Source organism: Botrytis fragariae (assembly GCF_013461495.1).
Source record: "Botrytis fragariae strain BVB16 chromosome Unknown tig00000223, whole genome shotgun sequence".
NCBI classification, from domain to species: domain Eukaryota; kingdom Fungi; phylum Ascomycota; class Leotiomycetes; order Helotiales; family Sclerotiniaceae; genus Botrytis; species Botrytis fragariae.
In genome coordinates, this window is record NW_023501001.1 from 572,897 (window position 1) to 592,475 (window position 19,579).

At 42.7% G+C, this 19,579-nt stretch overlaps 7 protein-coding genes across 7 annotated transcripts; 2 read left to right on the forward strand and 5 right to left on the reverse strand.

Annotated features, from left to right (window-relative positions):
* Positions 1-559: 559 nt before the first annotated feature.
* Positions 560-3,266, reverse strand: Bfra_010921 (putative wd domain-containing protein; the record flags this gene model as incomplete). Its single annotated transcript, XM_037341250.1, has 5 exons — positions 560-1,940; positions 1,997-2,337; positions 2,458-2,516; positions 2,569-3,099; positions 3,152-3,266. 5 exons carry the CDS (start codon positions 3,264-3,266, stop codon positions 560-562), a joined length of 2,427 nt encoding a protein of 808 aa, XP_037188669.1.
* A 559-nt stretch (positions 3,267-3,825) lies between these two features.
* Bfra_010922 (putative protein prenyltransferase alpha subunit repeat protein) lies at positions 3,826-5,294 on the forward strand (the record flags this gene model as incomplete). The annotated part of the gene is made up of 4 exons (XM_037341251.1): positions 3,826-3,934; positions 3,984-4,094; positions 4,142-4,850; positions 4,903-5,294. Exons 1-4 carry the CDS (start codon positions 3,926-3,928, stop codon positions 5,292-5,294), a joined length of 1,221 nt encoding a protein of 406 aa, XP_037188670.1. The 5' UTR covers positions 3,826-3,925.
* Positions 5,295-5,671: 377 nt separating this feature from the next.
* Positions 5,672-6,418, reverse strand: Bfra_010923 (uncharacterized protein; the record flags this gene model as incomplete). The annotated part of the gene is made up of 2 exons (XM_037341252.1): positions 5,672-6,013; positions 6,062-6,418. The coding sequence occupies 2 exons, from the start codon at positions 6,416-6,418 to the stop codon at positions 5,672-5,674; spliced, it is 699 nt and encodes a 232-aa protein (XP_037188671.1).
* Positions 6,419-7,257: 839 nt separating this feature from the next.
* Positions 7,258-7,808, forward strand: Bfra_010924 (uncharacterized protein; the record flags this gene model as incomplete). The annotated part of the gene is made up of 3 exons (XM_037341253.1): positions 7,258-7,442; positions 7,548-7,634; positions 7,676-7,808. The coding sequence occupies 3 exons, from the start codon at positions 7,258-7,260 to the stop codon at positions 7,806-7,808; spliced, it is 405 nt and encodes a 134-aa protein (XP_037188672.1).
* A 1,669-nt stretch (positions 7,809-9,477) lies between these two features.
* On the reverse strand, positions 9,478-10,244 carry Bfra_010925 (uncharacterized protein; the record flags this gene model as incomplete). Its single annotated transcript, XM_037341254.1, has 2 exons — positions 9,478-10,152; positions 10,221-10,244. The coding sequence occupies 2 exons, from the start codon at positions 10,242-10,244 to the stop codon at positions 9,478-9,480; spliced, it is 699 nt and encodes a 232-aa protein (XP_037188673.1).
* Positions 10,245-13,984: 3,740 nt separating this feature from the next.
* Positions 13,985-15,528, reverse strand: Bfra_010926 (uncharacterized protein; the record flags this gene model as incomplete). Its single annotated transcript, XM_037341255.1, has 3 exons — positions 13,985-14,176; positions 14,199-14,771; positions 14,860-15,528. The coding sequence occupies 3 exons, from the start codon at positions 15,526-15,528 to the stop codon at positions 13,985-13,987; spliced, it is 1,434 nt and encodes a 477-aa protein (XP_037188674.1).
* Positions 15,529-16,606: 1,078 nt separating this feature from the next.
* On the reverse strand, positions 16,607-18,535 carry Bfra_010927 (uncharacterized protein; the record flags this gene model as incomplete). The annotated part of the gene is given in 6 exon segments (XM_037341256.1): positions 16,607-17,329; positions 17,348-17,476; positions 17,780-18,025; positions 18,117-18,212; positions 18,262-18,408; positions 18,419-18,535. 6 exon segments carry the CDS (start codon positions 18,533-18,535, stop codon positions 16,607-16,609), a joined length of 1,458 nt encoding a protein of 485 aa, XP_037188675.1.
* Positions 18,536-19,579: the final 1,044 nt, after the last annotated feature.

The following is a 19,579-nucleotide window of genomic DNA, read 5'->3' on the forward strand; positions in this document are numbered from 1 at the left end:
CTAGGTAAGCAATACCCTTTAAAGGGTAGAATCTTCTCTCATTGTTATCCTTATCAATATTGTCGTAATCATCATCATTATAATCATCCACCTCTGTAGCTACTTCCGGTGAGCTTCCCTCACCGTTACATCAGGTTGTTATGTGTTCGCTCAATCTACTCCCCCAGTGACCTGTCTCATTTTTCTTTCTTGCACTTTCTCAACATTCTCTTTCATACTTCTCGGAACAGACATATGAAGTTAAAAGTACAGTTTCAGGTAATGAATATTTGTTTGTTTTGATTCAGAAGAATACGCAAATTTGTATGTACTCGTGTCTGCAACCTCCAAAAGAAAAGCAGGTGTGGTATCGTCTCTTCATCTCTCCATCCCTTGATCTCTCTGATTTCATCGTTTATTTCATCTAGTAACTTCCCCCATCCCTCTTCATTTCTCTCCTTATCTTATTTCAATTTGTTTCGCACAGATGTACAGACTCTTGTATACGTCATCTCCTTACACGTTATTTAAACAGTCATCTGCGCTTCGCCATCCTCCATCTCCATGCCATATCACAAATTTATCTGATGACAGCACCCTCCTTGTCAATCCCCTCCAAACCCTCCAAGATATCACTTCCACCTAGTAATCCCTCACCTCCACTAGTAGCCTTCATACTACTTGTCCACACCTCATGAAACTTAACACTTTCATCACTACTAGCCACAACTAAGCAACCCTCTTGGGCCGTTCTTGTCAAGGCCCTTCCCCCTTCCCTACTACTATGGCTTTCATTTGGGCCACCTGGATATGGAATCGCAAATAATGCTCGATGCTCGCCTTCCCATGGAATAGCAGCAACTTGTTTACAGTCTGGCCAGCTAAAGACGGCGATTCGGTATGGATGTTCAGGTTGCGCGTACCCAAATGTGGCTGCAATTTCACGACGAGTAGTGGACCAAATAAGAGAAGTAACTTGAGCTGCTACACTGATGGTAGCTAGGCAGGCTCCGGAAGATGTGTGAAAAAAATGGATGCATTTATCATTGCTTCCACCGCCGGTTGCAATAAGGCCATCTCTCCAGGGGCAAAATGCAATAGCCTTGACAGCCGCTCCATGAACCCAACGATGTTTCTCGGCCCCGGAAGTGATTTCTTTGACACGACTTTGACCCGCTACGCTATGTATGCGACGCATACCTGCTGTGGAAAGGAATACTTCTTCTGCGGTGCCTAGTTGACCACGAGAAGGCCGGGTGACTTCATTTGTACGGAAAAGACAACAAAGATTATCATTACCTCCAGTGGCGAATGATGAGCCATCTGTGGAAAATGAGAGACCGCATATTTGTTGGGTGTGAATAGAGATTTTGGCAATGAGTGTCATAGAGCCAGACCAGCCATCGCGAGTTATTTCCCATGCATCAGGCCATTCAACGACATAGTAATATATGTTCCCTTGTTCATCTCCGACAATCAGATCTTCTGTCTTCACCATCATACCCGGGGCAAGTGGATTTCGCGAAGGTCGCATTGTTATCGAAGGTCTCCAAGTGACGCAGGCTATAGGACAGGGCTGTTGGACTTCGAATCTAGGCAATAGACTATCATAGAGTGACAACAAACTCAGAGATCCATCAGACCTGCCAAATGCAAGTATTGATTTGGCTCCTTGTGTGGATGAAAATGCTAGCGATGTCAACCAAGAAGAATTTGAAGTTCCGCCGTGAAGCAAATGAACTCCTGCCATTTCGGACCATGCATAAAGCAATGAGCCCAGGCCAACGGCCAGTGTATGGCTTGTTCCAGAGTATGCGAGAACCGAGCAATAAAAGTCATCTCGTAAATTTGGTGCATCCAGAACTGTGCTGAACATCAGTAAAGACAATATAGCAGCGAATGTAAAACTTATTTGAAAGGAGCAACAGGAAGCGTGCGAGGTTCCTGCGGCAATTGTTGCTCTGTATGCTCATCAGAATCTCAATCTGTACATATGGAAAGCATAAAACAAAATTACGGACTTTGCTCCGGTCCACCAAGCACCCACTCTGTTCCATTCCATGTAGTCTTGGTGTCAAAGATATGCCTCCTGGACCTAGAATCGAGTGGGGTAATGAGTGGAGTGGCTAATGGGTTTCGAAACTCAAAAACGCGTTGTGTGCGGTCAATATCCAATGCTTGTGCCAGCCTGTCTTCATGTTTTTCAAAGTCTTCTTGTGCTTTTGGACGTGAAGCGGAGAAGGATGTTGTATACAATGGTGCATTAGTCCCACTGCCTAGCATACCGCCGCGCCCATCTGAGATGCCAGCGCTCACAGGAGCCACTCCTCCGACGGCCCATACGGTCCCTACACTGACCTGTGGTAATCAGTACGGCAGAGAAAAGATGAATGTTTCTCAATTTTTCATCTTGCATAGCTATTCGCTGAATATGAGGAAAGAGAGCATAGGAAATATGGAAATCAAACTTGCACTTACCTGCCTCTCCCCAAAGGGTGTTGTTGGAGCACTTCTCTGAAAAATAAGGGCAGTAGCACCTATAAAATGATCAGAATGGAAAACAATTGTTACCCCTGATCTATTGCATACCTCGGCCACGATTTGCAGAAACAATTCTTCTGGAATCGGGTCGAGAAGCTAGTGGAATTGGTGATGTAGCACGTCGACGTGGGTTAAAAGCATCAAGGCTTGCACTACTATGTCTCATTAATCTTTCATAAGGCGAGAGACTTCCAGGATCTTTGTTAGCACGAAAGCTTTGTGCCGCAGAATCAGATCTTTTCAGAACAGGAAGAAATCGATCGGGAGAATGCAAGGAGCTAGTGGACTTTCTGGTTGGGGTCGAGTCGACCGATGTTCGAGCCCTAAGCGTGTTCGAAAGAGTTGGTCTAGACTTGGTATTGGGTCGAGGTACTGTAGAAGAGGATAAAGTAGTTGGAGTTTTGGGGCTATCTGATGATCCATCAAACCGAAGACTATTTGGAGCAATGGTTGACAGATTTTGGTCAATAGGAACTCCATTGATCACATTTTTGATCCGCATGGAAAGACTCGTTCTCCATTCTTTCCCATTTTCATCCCGGAACCGTGGCAGGACAGAGTCATGAGTCGAATGAGTGTCTGCAAATATATAAGACAATGACATGCATCAAAAGGTAGACAAGTCGCTCACCACTTAATATACTTAACCTTCGTCTGGGAGATGAACTGTCATAACCTGAGTCGTCCGGAGAACAAAGAATCTTTGGAGAGCTGTTGATCCACCCATCATTATAAAAAGAAGACATAGCAATGCTATGAAGAGTGACAATCGAGGAGGCCAATGATAAGATGCGAAGGAACAGCGGCTTATCGACACTCTCTCGCGAAAAAGAACAATGGAAAGTAGATAGAAATATTAGACCTCACGCTGATTTCCCGAAAGAAAAGGGAGGAATAGGTAGATCCGTAGTCCAGGGGAAAATTCCTCGAAGCTACCCTACGTCTTCTTCCTGTCAATGGCTAAAGAACGTTGACCGGATAAGGGCACCGGCGAAACCTATGGTGAGATAATAGCACAAATAAGACGACCCTAAGAAACATTCAATTCATGCATTGCCAATGATGTACTGCTGTACTGCTGAAGTTAGTAATACTGTAAGAATGGCGATAATCCTTCTGGTCCCGTTGTTGGACATATGAAGAAAAGAGAACTATCAGAAAATAAAAGACGAGATGGGACGAGAGATATTGATAATATTGGAAGCAAGGACTAACAACGTGAACCGATATTGAGCCGACATACACTCGATCGGAGCTTACATGACAAGACTCCGGCCCCACTTTCCAAATTCATGAGTCGCATTTTCCAAGAGCTATCTCACAAGGCTGAACTGCCAGCCACCCGCCCGCCAACTATCATTCAGCCAGTTTGTCGCCTCCAATAATAGAAGGAAAGGTTCTCAAGATGGCAAGCGTATGTCTCTTAAGACTTCGTGGTGACTTGAGACTGATTAAATTTATAGCATGGAATGCCACGAATTGCGACGACTGAACAAAAATCAATAACGGCGCAGCTGAAGGAACAAAAGGATATTGAAGAATACAAAGCTTTGGTGGAACTAATTCAGCTCAAAGTATGTCAATACTCAGCTGACTGATGGTATTTCTAATGTTTAGAAAGGTTGCAGAGCGCCAATATACCCGTGAGGTACTCGACCTAACTTCTAAACTACTATCAAAGAATCCCGAATACTATACGATATGGAACATCCGCAGGCGTTTGCTAATTCATGGATTATTCTCGAAATCATCGGAATCATCATTGGAATTGGATACCCAATTGCCTTCTTCTGGGCTGTCCGAGAACTCGACGTCTGGCGTAATCTCATCCTCCTCTACCTCTGCGTCTTCCGAGGACTTGACCAAGATCCGGGCAGACCCGCACCTCCTGAATCCTGGGAAGAATTCTACGATTCTTGATCTGATACAGGCAGACTTAGATTTTATATTTCCATTGATGTTGGGCTGGCCAAAATGCTATTGGATATGGAACTATCGATTGTGGTTATTAAAAGAAGCAAATGACAGATTGGCTGGCGATGTTGCGAGAGGATTGTGGCAGCGCGAACTTGTCTTAGTGGGGAAGATGTTGACAAGAGATAGTCGAAACTTCCATGGCTGGGGATACCGACGTACTGTTGTTTCACAATTAGAAGATCCCAAATTGAATGGCTCAAGCATGGTCGAATCGGAATTTGCATACACTACAAGAATGATCAACGCGGAGTTGAAAAACTTCTCGGCTTGGCACAACCGAAGTAAACTAATACCAAGACTGCTCGACGAGCGGCAGGCGACCGCGACTGAGAGGCGGCAGTTTTTGGATGATGGTACACTTACGTCCAGTATATTGCGTTACAAGTTATGCTAATATTTCTTCAGAGTTTGATCTTATCACTAAAGCTATGTGGAATGATGCATATCCGTATGATCAGTCTGTATGGTTCTATCATCAATTTCTCATGTCAACTCTCACCGAGTCTGTTGGTCATGCAACCATAACTCCAAACTTCTCTCGAGAAGATCGTATTGAATATATCAAGCAGCAACTTATTAATCTGAGGGATTTTCTTGATGGAGGTGAGGACTGTAAGTGGGTTTTTGATGCTTTGTTTGAGTACACACTTGCTGTATGTGAAATGGAAATGCGCCTGCCTGAACATGATGAAATACAAGATTGTAAAGCCTGGCTTTCGGAATTGAGGAAGCTTGATCCTATGAGAGCTGGTAGGTGGGATGGTCTTGAGGTCGTTTTACGAAAGTCGACCGAGTAAATTATATCGGTCACTTTTTGGAAGAAGATTTTATTCTGGGAAATATGAAGACTTCTTAAGTTCAAATCATGTTTGGGAATCCAGTAATTGATTTTTCATTCGCACGTTCAAACTTTCGATGTCAGAGGAAACGGATCAGGGAAATCGGAAGGATACACCCAGACAAAAATTTCATACACAAAGTTCAAAAAGGCATACCTATCCGAAACAGTTTCTTAAATTACCTTTCTACGCAACATATATTCATGAAGACTTGTCAAACACGGTATTTGGTCCCGCGAGCGTTTCACATGCCCGTTCATAAGCATAACCTCTCACGGCGACAAACAAAACCGAACGCTTGCCCTTGTTTTCAAGAAACTCAAACCCACAACACCTCAAACTAAATACACCGCACTATCGTTACCCTCTACCTGTTGAAGATATTGTCCGTTTCTTCGGTTCTGGAGAAAGTCCACTGCCCAATTGAGCATCATCCAAAAGCTAAAACTCAAGGGGAAGATACATAGCACCAACTCCACAGGATTAAAACCTATCCAATATCCATAGGCTTGAACTAGCAAAAGCCACGAGGGACATAAAGAGTCGGGTCCATGTGTCATCCATAAAAATGTTGTGAGAGTAAAGACACCCGTCGCGAGGATGAAGCTGCAGAATGTGATGACGTCGTGTGAAGAATTGAATTGAAGGTCTAAGGAGTCAAAAATGAGAGTGATGATCTGCAATTGTTAGAGTCACTCTTTGGTGAGGGTTCGGGAAAGACTTACTGTGGACATAGTCGAGCTGGGTGTCTCTAAATTTCTGCTATAATTCAGGCAGATGAAGGTTGCGCTCATGAGAAGTGAAGAGTCGATGTTTAGGAGTGCGAGAGTCAAGAGGGAGAGAGAATGGCATGATGGCCGGCGGGAAACAATGGTCAAAATCGAAGTATGGGAATTTTGTATCCGGGGTTCCATTTTATGACTGATTGAATTGATATCGGCTGATAGAGGCTCGGATCTCAAAGCCCATTTTTCGGTGGAGAGGGATGCATTTAGGGGTAAAAATTGACACAAATGGAAGCCACCACATTGGTGCATTGCCTTCCCATTTTCCATCTTCAGCATATATTCTAGGTCTCCCATGGGCAAGACTCTTAAACTGGTACTACTACAAAGTCAACAACATTACTCAGCATCAATGATTATCGGACCTTACGGAATACTGCTCGTTTCAGTTTCGATGATATCGCTTGCAAATCGAAGTCGGTTTCTGTGTTTCCACTGGTTCCTTGATATTGTTCTTCTCTCTGGGGTGTAGTGCTGGTATATGAATGAATCAAGAAGGCTCCGCAATTTGCGAGACAATACTTTTTGTGTACGTGTTGGAGCGGTGTTCCGTGCGAAGACGCTGTGTTAGAGCAAACCTAAACTTACACAGCATGAACTATGTAGTAAAACCTGACAGAAGCCTTACCGACCACTGAGCCTCGAGAATAGGAATATTTAAAGGGGAGATGCTTCACGACTTAAGATCTGGCGCCTCTTGGTACCCAAGAAAGCCTTGTGTTTAATCTCTCACCCTACTGCAGTGGGGCAAGGAGCAGTCATGACGCATTGATTTGAGCCCCGGCCTATCAGCATCATTGTGCGGACGAGTTCAGCAATAAGGAATTCTTTCGCCCAATAGATGCGATGAATGGCTCCCCATGAACGAAACCGTCACCTAGAATTGTGCACTCAAGATATCAAATTTCACTCAAATCTTGGCGCTATAAACTACACACACACACATCTATATCTATTTTACTAGGTAGTTGACCTGTCATATACCTTGACTTCCCACCTTCTTATTCATATATTTGCTGTTTACAAAACACAAATCATCAATCCCCGTATTACACATCAATTAGACGGATATTTTGCGATTATAGGCATTCTTTCTCTCCTATGCAACTTCGCTGCTATCCGGCTAAGCTTCAAAGATGGCTACAATATCCGAAATATCTCTGCCTCCACTTGAAAACATACTCGAAGGCCATTCAGTAGATATCGATACCGAGTGTTTTCACGATAGTCCGAAATCAACTCATCCTCTTTCTCCAGGGAGAAGAGGGATTCTAGTTGCTATCATCCTTTTCGAATGCTTCTTCGCCCCAGTCAATATTTTGTCAGGGACGATGGCATTAGAGGGCGAAGGATGAAGCCTTGTATCCGTCTGGTCAGTCCCGTCTTATGGGATGCAGAGCGTATCAAGGAATTAACATGCGTACAGCGTCTTCCTCCTCTGGCTCCTCCTATTTCCTGTCGGTCTTATTTTGAGTACTGGAATGAATTCTCTGGGAATCTTGGACATCACCGAGTAAGTCTAGGTTCCTCATTGACTAATTCATTTACTAACAGTCACTCAGGAGCGCGCTCTGGCACCTGGATGCTGTATACTCATGTTTTACTTCTTCTCGTCGATTCTTCAGATATCTTCAACTCTTCTTCCTCAATGGATTCCGATAATCCTGGACTGTGGACTCGGTCTTAGTTTTGGCACACATAACTTACCAACATATTACTTGTAAGGCGTGAGGGACTGGGCAATGAACATGTTTGGTAGCTTGTGCGGTGGTGATGAGCCAACCCTCCAGCATGGAACACATATATTACCAATTTGACCTGAGTCGTAGCGAGAGCTCTGAACCTACAAGAGTGACTTTACAGATCGTCTAGTTCAAGTCATTTTGAGCCGCGGATTTCGCAATATCCATAGATATGGAAATAACTGGAGGGGAATAGCAGCTCCAGCTTTAAGAGGTGGAAGTCTATCACTCTCAGGGTATATGCCAATAAATTTTTCTCTTCGTGTATTCATTGGGCATACTCTCATGATCAAGAGGTATTCGAAATTTCAGGGATACCAGAAATCGATTCGAACCACATGCATATACTTCTAACAATCACGAAATTTTACAACTCTAAGCTGCCCAACTTGCTTAGCGAGAAGGATTTTGAAGATCCACGATTTTGTACGCAATTTGTTCTCTCAGGCTCAATATTTATTCAGCAAGTTTTAATACATGCCATTTAATTATGCCTGCCTAAATAATCTCATTAAGAAGCCTAAACATAGCCTTGTGCATTAATTGCATGTGCATATTTGGTGCAACATATGCCATGCAAGCGCCCGTGTGCTTCGCCTCAAAATACACCGAAGGCAGCTCCCAGCCTGATCTTTAGCCTTTTATACACATACTCCATCATGCAGCCGAACATAAAAAGTTGACTTTGTGGCATTAACCAGAGACTTATTTGTCGATACAAGAGTCTTGACAGGGTGCAGGCTTTTATGCGTTGAGTTTTCACGTTACACCGCAAAATCAATGGTAGCTGCCACGCTTTTAACGCTGCACAATTGGAAGCATGAATTCTTTAAAATGTTTATTTGAGACCTATGGAATACATACAAAGAATAGAACGAGACGCTAAAGGCCTATTCATTCTGAACCGTTGTGCCTTGTCATGTGTAATTTGAAAGTTACAGGATGTTTAGCTGACGCCTTCTAGCACCATAAACCGCACAACAAAGAAAAGTTCTCTGAGCAAAAATATCCATGATTGACAAAAAAGCAAGGAAAGTAGAATATCTGGTACCTGTCGTCGAAGCGACAAAGATGTTATGTTGTAGAAAGCTGAATCCAGAACAAAAAGTAAATGACTAAGCTGGTGGTATTGAGAGTCTCACCAACTATGCTTTTCTCCCATCGAATCTTCCTGGAAATACTGTCTGGATGTTCTTCGCTGACTGCAATGTTGTTTTGAACCTCCTAAATTGCCATGCCAGTACTCAACTTGCGCAGTGAGTCTCTGATACTTCCGGAAATCCAAATAGTCATAGACTGAAAAAACTTTTGGAAGTTGGTGAGAGGAGGAGAGCACTGCCGTGGTTGATTAGAGATGAAACATATTTCACGGCTCGGGATGAAAAAACGAGGTAGCAACCGTTGCTTTGAAAGAATGAAGGTATTGTGCTGATTGAGATCGAAATACGAACGGTGAATGGTTGAGCAAGATAGATTGTGCCAATGAGACCATCAGGTATGATCGAAGCTTTCCCGAATACTCCATTTGGCAAGAAAGAGACAGAAAAAGCTGGATTTTTTCGTATTTATAGCCCCAACGTGTAACAAGAGCCATGAGATCTTTCCAAAAACGGGTCAAAATCCTAACCTAACTACAAACGATTTGATTCCCATGGAAGCCATCCATTCCGGGACGTCGGGCATGTTACTAGGGTCAAGGATTTCGACAAACGTAAATCTATCCAGGGCAGGTGCTGTTAATGAAAATGAAATCATCGTAGGTGGTGGTAATGCAATCAGCGTCAATGCAGCTGGCGGTAATGGGATTGGTGGCAATGCAATTGGCGTCAATCCAGGTGGTGGCAATACGATTGGTGCTAATGCAGGTGGTGCTAATGCAGTTGACAATAACACAGGTGGTGCTATTCGAAAAATCGTTGCCATCGTTAGTGCAATATTCAATATAAGGGTATCGTTGTCCGGGTTGAAGTAGACAGGCTGTGGAGATCCTGGTAGCAACGCATTGTAAACTTTCAAAGCCTCTTCGCGGGCCATATGACTGACTCCAAGTAGCGCAGGTGTGTATCCTCGATGGTTTCCTTGTGGTATCATCTCGATGGTACGAGGAACCTCACGGGCGGCGATGTTCAAGATCTTTGTTTTCAATTCGGGCGGGAACTCTCCAAAAAGCTCAAAAAAGTTTGACTGCGTTGCAATTGCGACTTGTGTTCTAATTGCAGCTCCTGTTTGGGTTCTTCGACTGGTTTGTTGGATAGTGGGTGTGCCAGTAACACTGTGGGCATTTGAACCCTACATTAAATAGTTAGTTATATCCTCACAAACAAAGTATTTCCGTTTATAAACAAGATAGAACCTACGGAGTCTTGACGGGTTTTATCCATGATGGCTTATTATACTTAGCTAGTGGCCTCTAAAGAATATATCTAGACTGAGCACAATTTATCTGATACAGTAAGGCAGAAGAGATGTTGCTAAGATGAAAGACAGAGTCGCGTGTGTTTGATTTTTGTTGAAATCGATAGCTTATTCCGCGTTTTGAAAAGCGGTCGGCGTGGAAGATTGTTCTGCTGGACTCAAAATTGACAGTGTGCGAGGGCTGAGCGAAACCGAGTCAGATTGCGCTAGTACCCATTCGTATATCAGTGGAAATTTTTGATTTATTGATTGAATTTCTAGTTGTGTATCTTGTTTGTATTTAAAATTTAATGCTGTTTGGGGTAGTTCAGTTTGGATATGTTTCCTACCCCTTTCGAAGCGAGAAATTAATTGAAAGACCAACCAATTTGCTTAACTTGAAGAGTCAAGAGTTGTTATATGATACAGAACTTGAGTTTACAAGTACTAATTGAAGGTATAAATTGTAAGATATCATTGACTTGACTCAAAAGATTCGTTAAGAGAAAAAAGGTGCTCAGTGTTCTTTCGCCTGTAAACACACATACGCAAGTGTAAATTCTTTAAGCTTCAGCCAAGTTTTGGTCGTTTTGACTTGATTTGAAGATGTCACCGAGATCAGTTTTGTTGTCAGCATCTTTTATCAATTGAACTTACCAGAAGAGTCCTAGATGCTCTCGAACCTTACACAGCAGGTTATATTCTCACAGAATCACTTGGTGTTTGACTCTCCAAGTCTCAAGAAGCGTTATCGTAAGCCATATGCATGGATATTTGAAGTTTTGATAGTTTCTTCTGCAATATGTTCATATAAACTCACTAACAATTCAACTTACAGATCTCCATGGACTCCACGACAAATTCACGAGGATAAGAGCGAAAATAAGACTTCAACTACATAAGGAATCATGAACAGAATTAGCAAAGCGCTATCATATTATTACTTGTGTGACGAATCAGATTGAATTGCATGGTTACAACACAAAAGATGGTATAGAGTCCTTGTTACTTCGAAACCATGGAACTCTCGACTTTTGTTGCATAGATGCCACACCTTCGCAGAGACCGCGGATCTAGATGCGCGAAACCTTTGACTATGTGCACATGATTGCTTGTAGGCTTGTTCGAAACAATAAGGAGAATCATGGATGCACTAGAAGAGCCTACAATCATGAGAGTGGGGTGTGGCGTGCTATATTGATTAAAGCACATGGAAGTACACAGAAGTCTTGCTATGCGCTTGATTGCTATGCTTGATCCTTACGGAGACAAAAAGGTCATTTATAAAGCTGTGGATCTTTGTATGAACTTACTTTATTACTCAAAGATCAAAGGAAAAATATCGAAGGGTAGTGGAGTTGGAGTTATGTATCCAAATTCAGGAAGCTTTGCCAAGATAGCTAGCTCGATAACAAAGGTAGTTAATTCAAAACATCCCAGCTAACGCAAATGAAGAGATGCACCAGAAGTAATCATGGTGGATCATAATAAGAGCCGTGAAAAGAAGAAAGACATACGGAATGAATGGATCTTGGAATGTATTACGGGAACTTCAAGAAATACACGCTTTGAATATTCGTGAAGTCTTCGCGGCAGTTTAGTGCCCTCGACTGAATTTCATCAGCAATCGAGAGCAACGACAACTGCTTCTCACAGATGAAACACTGTACTCAACCCAATGCTCCTCCTACGCGGACGACCAGTCGCAATAAAATGCCAGTCATTCTTAAGAAAATATCCTTCAGGAATTCATCGACGTCTACTGCGAGACTACTTCCTCGAAATCATTCGAATCCGATTCGCGCATTCTGGGTCTGGTCCACTATTCCTGCCCGCACATATTCCATCTCCATTGTTCTACATCGAGTTACAAAATCTGCCGTCGATTTTGTCCACCGCGAATGTAGTTAGATTACAAGCTTTGTCTCCATTACTCTTTGCTCCTGGAACCATGAGTACTCACTAACATCACGTCAGTATATATTTGAGCAGACTCCTTATAAACGACCCATCTAGACTATCCCAGAATGACAATCAAATACCAAATGTGAAATTCTGTCTACAGAACTCCGAGCAATAGCGAAGATGCATTGATTCAATGCGCGTCAATAACTCTGTGGGCGATAACACTATAGCTTGTCGGCCATATACTATGCACTGTACCCAGATATCTACTACCAAATTTCCCGCCGCAACTTGAGCCTAGATTCTCGGGGGTATTCAATAGGAGCCGACTAACAACCCTACTGTCGTAGGGTTCAGAAACGAACATAATGGAACATTTCGATACTATACATTCGTCGCAACTTTCGTCAAACTCAAAATCTTGCAGAGTATTAAAACTACTAAAGAATCTCACGTTAAGTTGAACAAGGTTGCTGCGAACGCTGAAGATATCGCATCTGTTGCTCATGGTATGTCAATAAAATGAAGGATATCTGTTCTAGATACGGATCTGTTCATTCGTCTGCAGAAGATCTACTGCAAGCTTCTTGTAATTTCCACGAGCTCAACTCAATAATACCGAAGCGCAACATGGACGAGAAGCTCTTCTGCAGATACAGAGCAACGAATTCTCTAAAGACTCTAGCTAATCTTTGTTAAGAGACGAAATACTACGGCAGAAAGTTTTATCACGCAGGAAATTCTTTAAAAAAGAGCAATATTCTATTCTTGGCTGCTGATACTAAGAAAAGCACTGGGACATGTAGAATTATTGATGAGCCTTGCATCACCAACTTCCCGAGGACATGAAAAATTACCACTAGATTGTGGCGCCATGCTGGTGGCGAAAAGCGGTTGCGATAGATCCGAGCCATGATGTGTGTGGTTATAGCTTCGTCTCACGAGATCTTCAGCTTGTAACCGTAGAAGTGCTCTACATCCCCCAGTCATCAAGTGTAATTCGAGCATTGCCTCTTCCATTACCTCGACCGACAACTCACAGAGGTACCCAAAACATCCTCAAACACTTTTCTTTATCTTTCACCATGTCCTTGACTCCAACTATCTTCTGAAGTATCACGTACCAGCATATATTCCTTAACAGAAGTTCTGGCGCTAGTCCTACTTTCAAGGAAGGCTGCAATAGTAGCAGCATTGTTGGGTCCATATTTACTAGTATTCCTGACTACCGCTAGACCTTGAACAGTGTTACTCCAAAAAGCACTCAAGTCGAAAGATTCTGTCCACTCTAGCACGAGAAAGACGTTCAATCACAATTAAAGAGCCGTTTAGTCTATGGAATATCTATTCATGTCGAAAACCAACGAATTTGCATTATCTAACACCTGACTAGTTTTTGGCACATGATCAAATATGAACTATAATACATAGATAACCTCGAAGTCTGGCCCATATAAACCCGATAAAACCCTCCAGCTTCGAGAACTACCTAGCGAGATGTTACAAGAGCGTGCAGAGTGCGTCCTTGATGATTAATTCAATTACTATGAGCTCTGTGTTGGCATTCGAAGTCTTCGCTGGACGAGGGGTAATACCATGCCAAATTGGGTACAACGCGAGAGCAATCACATATACGGTTGTCTCCTCAGATGAGCAGCTGAAAGTTCATCCAAGGTCATGTATGCAATTTTTGGCATTCGCGGTGATGGTAATGGGTGCGCTGAATTATCGGGCAGTGATTTGTGCTCATCCGGATAGCCTTATAGATTAATCGGTAGGGTTTTTTGTCCATGCGCATGGTCTCCAAGAAACCTCTGCAACCTCATCTCAACTCGGGGTCTGGGTAGGCCATGTTGCTTCCATGAATTTTCGTAAAACCAAATGTCCAGGAAGTGGAAGATAATGTGTTCGAGATCCTCGAAAAGCAAGATGAGCTTCCATATCTCTCGGGTTGGATCTTGCACGGGCTCTTGCCGAAAAACGGTACTAGAGCGGAAGGGTCATTTTGGCCAGACTGGATGAGCAGCAATAGAAACTCTCTTGACTTTGACCCCAGAGTTTTGGTAGAACTTATATGGTGTGCCCATATCTGTACATTCTTTCATGTCATGCATATCATGGAAACTGAGAAAGTCGACTGAGGGGCGGAATAGCATTGGGCTGATAATTGGAACATACAATAGGCCATATATCTTAATGCCACGTCTCGGAACTCTTGAAAAACGTGTAGTATTCAGATTCATCAAAAGATTTGAAGTTGTGATCAATTGGCGGTAGGCCCATTTTGCACTTTTTAAACAATCCTCTGGGTGTTCTGGTTCATATGGAAATGGATATATCAATTCCAACAAAGTAGGTGTTGCAGCTGCCACTGCTAGCTCGCACATGGCAATACGAAGTTCGGGTCCAAGGCTGGTAAACAAAGTAAATGCTTCGCTATGGTCGTTGCTGATGCGTTTTGGATCAATTGCTTTGGATAGTTCGATAGTCTCAAGTTTTCCTACTTGTTCGAATGATTCGTTCCAATCGTGCATCACACATTGAAGATATGATTTCATCCGAGACCTTGAGTGTCTCTGAGCACTCATCACACTGCTGCATCCCACCACCTACGAGGTATCCCATCCTCCCCTCTCATTTCTAAGGCTCCACATGAATTCCAGAAGTCTGCGCTCATATATCTTCAGGAGGAGCTACAACTTCCTGCATTATGAAAATAAGCCGTGGAGGGGCTCTCGGATCGAGGATATTGTGGCCCCGTATCCTTTCCTCGAAACTGCTTAACTTTCCATCTACGTTAGCTTTGTAATCGTCAAATCTATCTTTTGGAAGCTCAAAGATAACCTCTTCCAATTCGGGGAGCCTCTTGATTATATGAATCATTATACGGGCAGAGAACCGCCCTATCTTATCCTTGTCAGTCAAGCTCATACCAAGTTTTTTAATTCTGGATAATTGCAAAACTTCTTCATTCATTTGGCTGTTGCGCCTTCCCTGGCGATCTTGATAAGAAACGTTCCTGGCGTAACCCCAAAGACGAGATAAAGACTCGAACCAAAGCTGATCTTTTGAATAATTCACGTATATTGGGCTCATGAGGCAACAGCTAAATATAGTGTATCCTTTCTCGCGAATAAAATAATCCCGGGATTCAGCGCATATCCCAATTAGAACAGGAGGATTTGGAATTGTGGGAGACCCGGAATCAGAGTTGACTTTAGCCACCCAGCATCTATTGTCCCCGAGAGACATGCTGGATCTTTGCATGTATATTCGCCTAGGTGGTGGGACTAAGGCTTCCCAGATTGCAAGTCGCATCTCTGGCACTTTCATGAAGCTTCTAGACGTTGCTTCCAATTCAGACATAATTTCTTAGATTTTCGAACTCTCGGAGTTATTGTATGGTGAATTGGCGGTTTATGTAGTTGTCCTTGTGATTGAGTTCCTTTGGCTTAATTTTCCCAAGCGATAAAATCGTTCTCTTGAAAGTTTGCTTGATTTAGTCTGCATATGCTTGATGATAATGAATACTGTTTACTCGAAAGCAAGACAGAACAATGGTTGCTTAGAAACAGGTACGTGCAGGGGTTTCTTCGGGCTTAGTCAGCTAAGTAGTTCAATGACTAAGACCTGGTGGACTCAAATTCAAATGCCTTTTGATATTCGAAACAATATAAATTCCTGGGAAAGTTTGGTGATTTGAAGAGATAAAAATTTCCATAAGATTGAATATGATAGCAATTATTGCAGACGACAAATAACAATCTTGCAGCTTGAAAGGGAAACTCGTGGAGATTTTGTAAGCGTGGATCTTGCTCGCTCTATTTCTCCCCCGGTCCTGCCCCGGAGTCCGCCGGTATCTCTTTGGAATACTGTAAGATATCTTAGAGCAACATGGAAAGAAACACAGTCTGCTGTGAATGTTATTCGAGAAAATGTGAAGGAAGAAAGTAATCAAATGTCCATGGAACCCGATGGATCCGGAAGCTCCCAAATCATCGAATCGGCACAACATAAATGAGACGCCTACCTTGACGTCACCCGGAAAGTAGTAGCCACAGAGTATATGCTTAAATTATGCTGTATATGTTGGTTCTGATAAGACTGCCGGGTCATTGAAAAGATTCAATTTGTTATGGGCACTCGATTTATTCGATTTGAGAGTCGTCCATTGCCACGCCTGTTCCAGAGTTTGTACACGATACCTCTGCAAAAAGAACTTAAAGATCCGAAAGTCACAGGATATACGGCATTTGCACATCAAATAAATTGTAGTCCAGATCATTTCTTTTAGGGAAACCATCGTATCATCTCTTACTTCTAGTCTCGCCACATCACCCTCTGGCTGCAAATCTCGCCCAGCCATAATTCAGAAGTAACCACTACCCACTCTAGTGCTGTAAAGTGTTCGAAGTCTTAACCCAAGTGCAGGTATAAGCACCATTCATCCGTCCGTTTGACCTAACTCATACCAATCAAATGTCGATTCGAAGGTTTCCATTGTCATACAAGTTACCTTGGGCATATAAACACCTACTGGGGGTGAATATACACCAGGGCTTTCATCAACGGGCTTTTTTAGGTCTTCATCGATGCGAAAGGTTCCTATTTCACCTCCTCGAAGGGACTGTCGTCCCACCAACAATATGAGTCCCTTCAGTGTTCCAACCTCCTTGATAACTGGGAAAAGCCCCACCAAAACGTCGTGAAAAGTCCAATTTATTGGCTTACGAACTTCGAATTCTACCACCAACCTTTCGACTTTTGGAAAAGTCTCATTTGTCACCAGGCCCAACGCAGTATGATTAGTAACAATACCTTTCGTTGCTACAGCATACTCCAACAAGTGACTAAATTCCCGAAAAAAGAGGACGTCGCAAGAAGGACGAAAGAACATTGGATTCTTAATCTTGTAGTCGAGTTTGAAGCAACTTGGTGAAAGATGCAAAGCACAAGGAATGAAGTTGACCGATTTTGGGAAGTTTTGTGATTTGCGAATGGATTTGACCTCGAAATTAATGATCCAGGGTCTCCGATTACTGTAATCGCTTGCCTGTCCGTTTGCAAGTGCTTCAAATTTGACATCGTACTTCTTGATTTCGATTAGTTGTGGAGGAAACTCGTCGTTTGTCCCGGTGCTCTTGAGGCTCCAAAATTTCGGGTCCAGCTATGCTGTTATTCCGACAGGATTCGAGCCTTCATCTCGACTTAAAGACTGGAGTCGCCATTTGCGGAGTTTTGTTGGTTGTTGCGAAGATCTTAGGAATAAAGTATCCCAGAGCATACTTAGATCATTTATACATACGCGGGCTCGCTGTAATATGGTAATCTACAAGTGAATTGAGGTGAGAGTCACATATCACGCCACACGCTTCACATCTTTTTACCACGATCTAGTGATTCTATTTTTTGATATGCTGAATTCACTTGATTGAAATAACGAGATAATATGGTTCCATTCTGAAATCTGTATATTTGCTACATAATGATGGTACTTCATTTCACTATGATAAAATCAGATATAGAATCTATCCGAAAGCTCTAAACCCCTCATACTACATCAAATCTCCCCAGCGCAATTATGAGACCCTCAAGGTCTACCATATCTGCGATCTACTCTCCCCAGTTCCTCAGGAAATTCCATCATCGTCAGGCACACAACTTCTGGCATTCTAAGCCTCTCTCCATAGCGACTTTGCAACTCATCGTCTTCTGCAAATAGATCCATGAGCCGACCATCAGTTTGCTCAACAGGTCCGGATCCCGGCATCTGCTCCTCTTCAGTCAAAAGATCTGTCTTTTTAAGAGTCTGTACTTTGCTGACAGACTCTAGAAGCTCGCGTAGGATTTTCCCCAAGATAAACTTGTTAAAATCAATTTCCTTGCGAAGACGGTCGAGCCAGATCAAATATGGTTATGGGCCCGGGTTTTTTAAAATCTAGCAACGGTGTGACGACTAGGTTCTGTATTGTTGGATAGCATGCAGGCTCCGAGTCCACCGCACCAGTTTTGGTGATAGCAGCTCCCGTATGCTGATTATGCTCGTCTAACTGAACTGATCCCATTGAACATAAAGGTGTCCTTCGCGGTGTTGACAACCTGGGACTTTGTGATCTTATGATCAAACATGTATCTGTTGGAGGAAAGGATTACGGCTCTTGCGTTCAAAGATCGGTTGTTGGGGTTTCCAGAATATTTGATTTTCATTTTGAATTGCTTCTCGCCGGTCTGACCAGTGGGATCGGCCTGGGATTACTGGAACTTGAGACCATATCATGTCATGAAGCTCACGAGGAAGACTTCTAAAGGTTCCAGTGCTGTCAGTGTTGGCGGAATTCGATGATTCGGATTGTGTTTGTTGTGTAGAAGACATAATGAAGAAATATTGTTATTCGGAATGTTTGGGAATGAGGAACAACAGCTGCAAAGTTACTTTGATGATTGTATAGATATATTTGCAGAAATTGGTATGGCAAGGAAAGAAGGAGCAATAATGTTGAAATGACTTAAAATTATTTTGCTGCAGTGCTATGAATCAATTCTAAAACGCCGACATTGCATATCTGGATGTTTTGCTCAACGGTTGACATCAATAGTACAGCTGAACAGAAAAGCTTATACAGCTCGCCCTATCAAACTGAATCCATTCCTCATAATAGCCCCTTAAACTCAAGTGTAATAGCCTCTTATAAGTCCCCTCGGAGCCCTCCCCCTAGTTCTCCCACAATAGCTATCCCAACCACAGATCATGAACGTTGACATGCTTTGGAGAAATCTGGATCGCATTGAGAACAAACAAACACAATTTCAGGGACATTATAGATCTCTCCATCAGATCACTTGACTCATCTCCGTTGGAAGACTCTGGAAGATTGTCAATGAATCTCCGTTTGTATGGGTTGTCTGCTTCAGAGATAAAGGCAGAGGCTATGAATTCATGCTGCTAGTTAGGCACGTAAGTATAGATCTTATCAATAGAGCAAGACTTAAGGTTAAAGCTCACATTTACCGCGCTAGTAAATCTTCTACACACCGAAGGAATGGATCGTATTGATACAGAACAGTGATAGTCTGTTCGCGTAGGCTTTCGGTCGACCAGTTGACTGCTAGCTTGAATGTACAAGGAAGGGCAATAGTATTCTAAAAGAGCTGTAAGAGTTCGAGGATTTCGAAAATTATAATACAATTTAGAGTCGATTTTCGGCTTTTCTGCCAAAACACTTGTGTTTGAAAAGGTGAGTTTATGCTGAAACACTATGAGAGGAAATATTTGATGGTTCAGAATACGTAAGCTCTGGTATTTTTCGAAAATATTGGTGTTGGTATCAATTTTGTTGATAAGTGTGAAGTCCTCTAGTCTTTTCTAGTTGTAATTGTTCTCGAGCATTCTTGATTATGGGGAGCTAGTACTTGTATA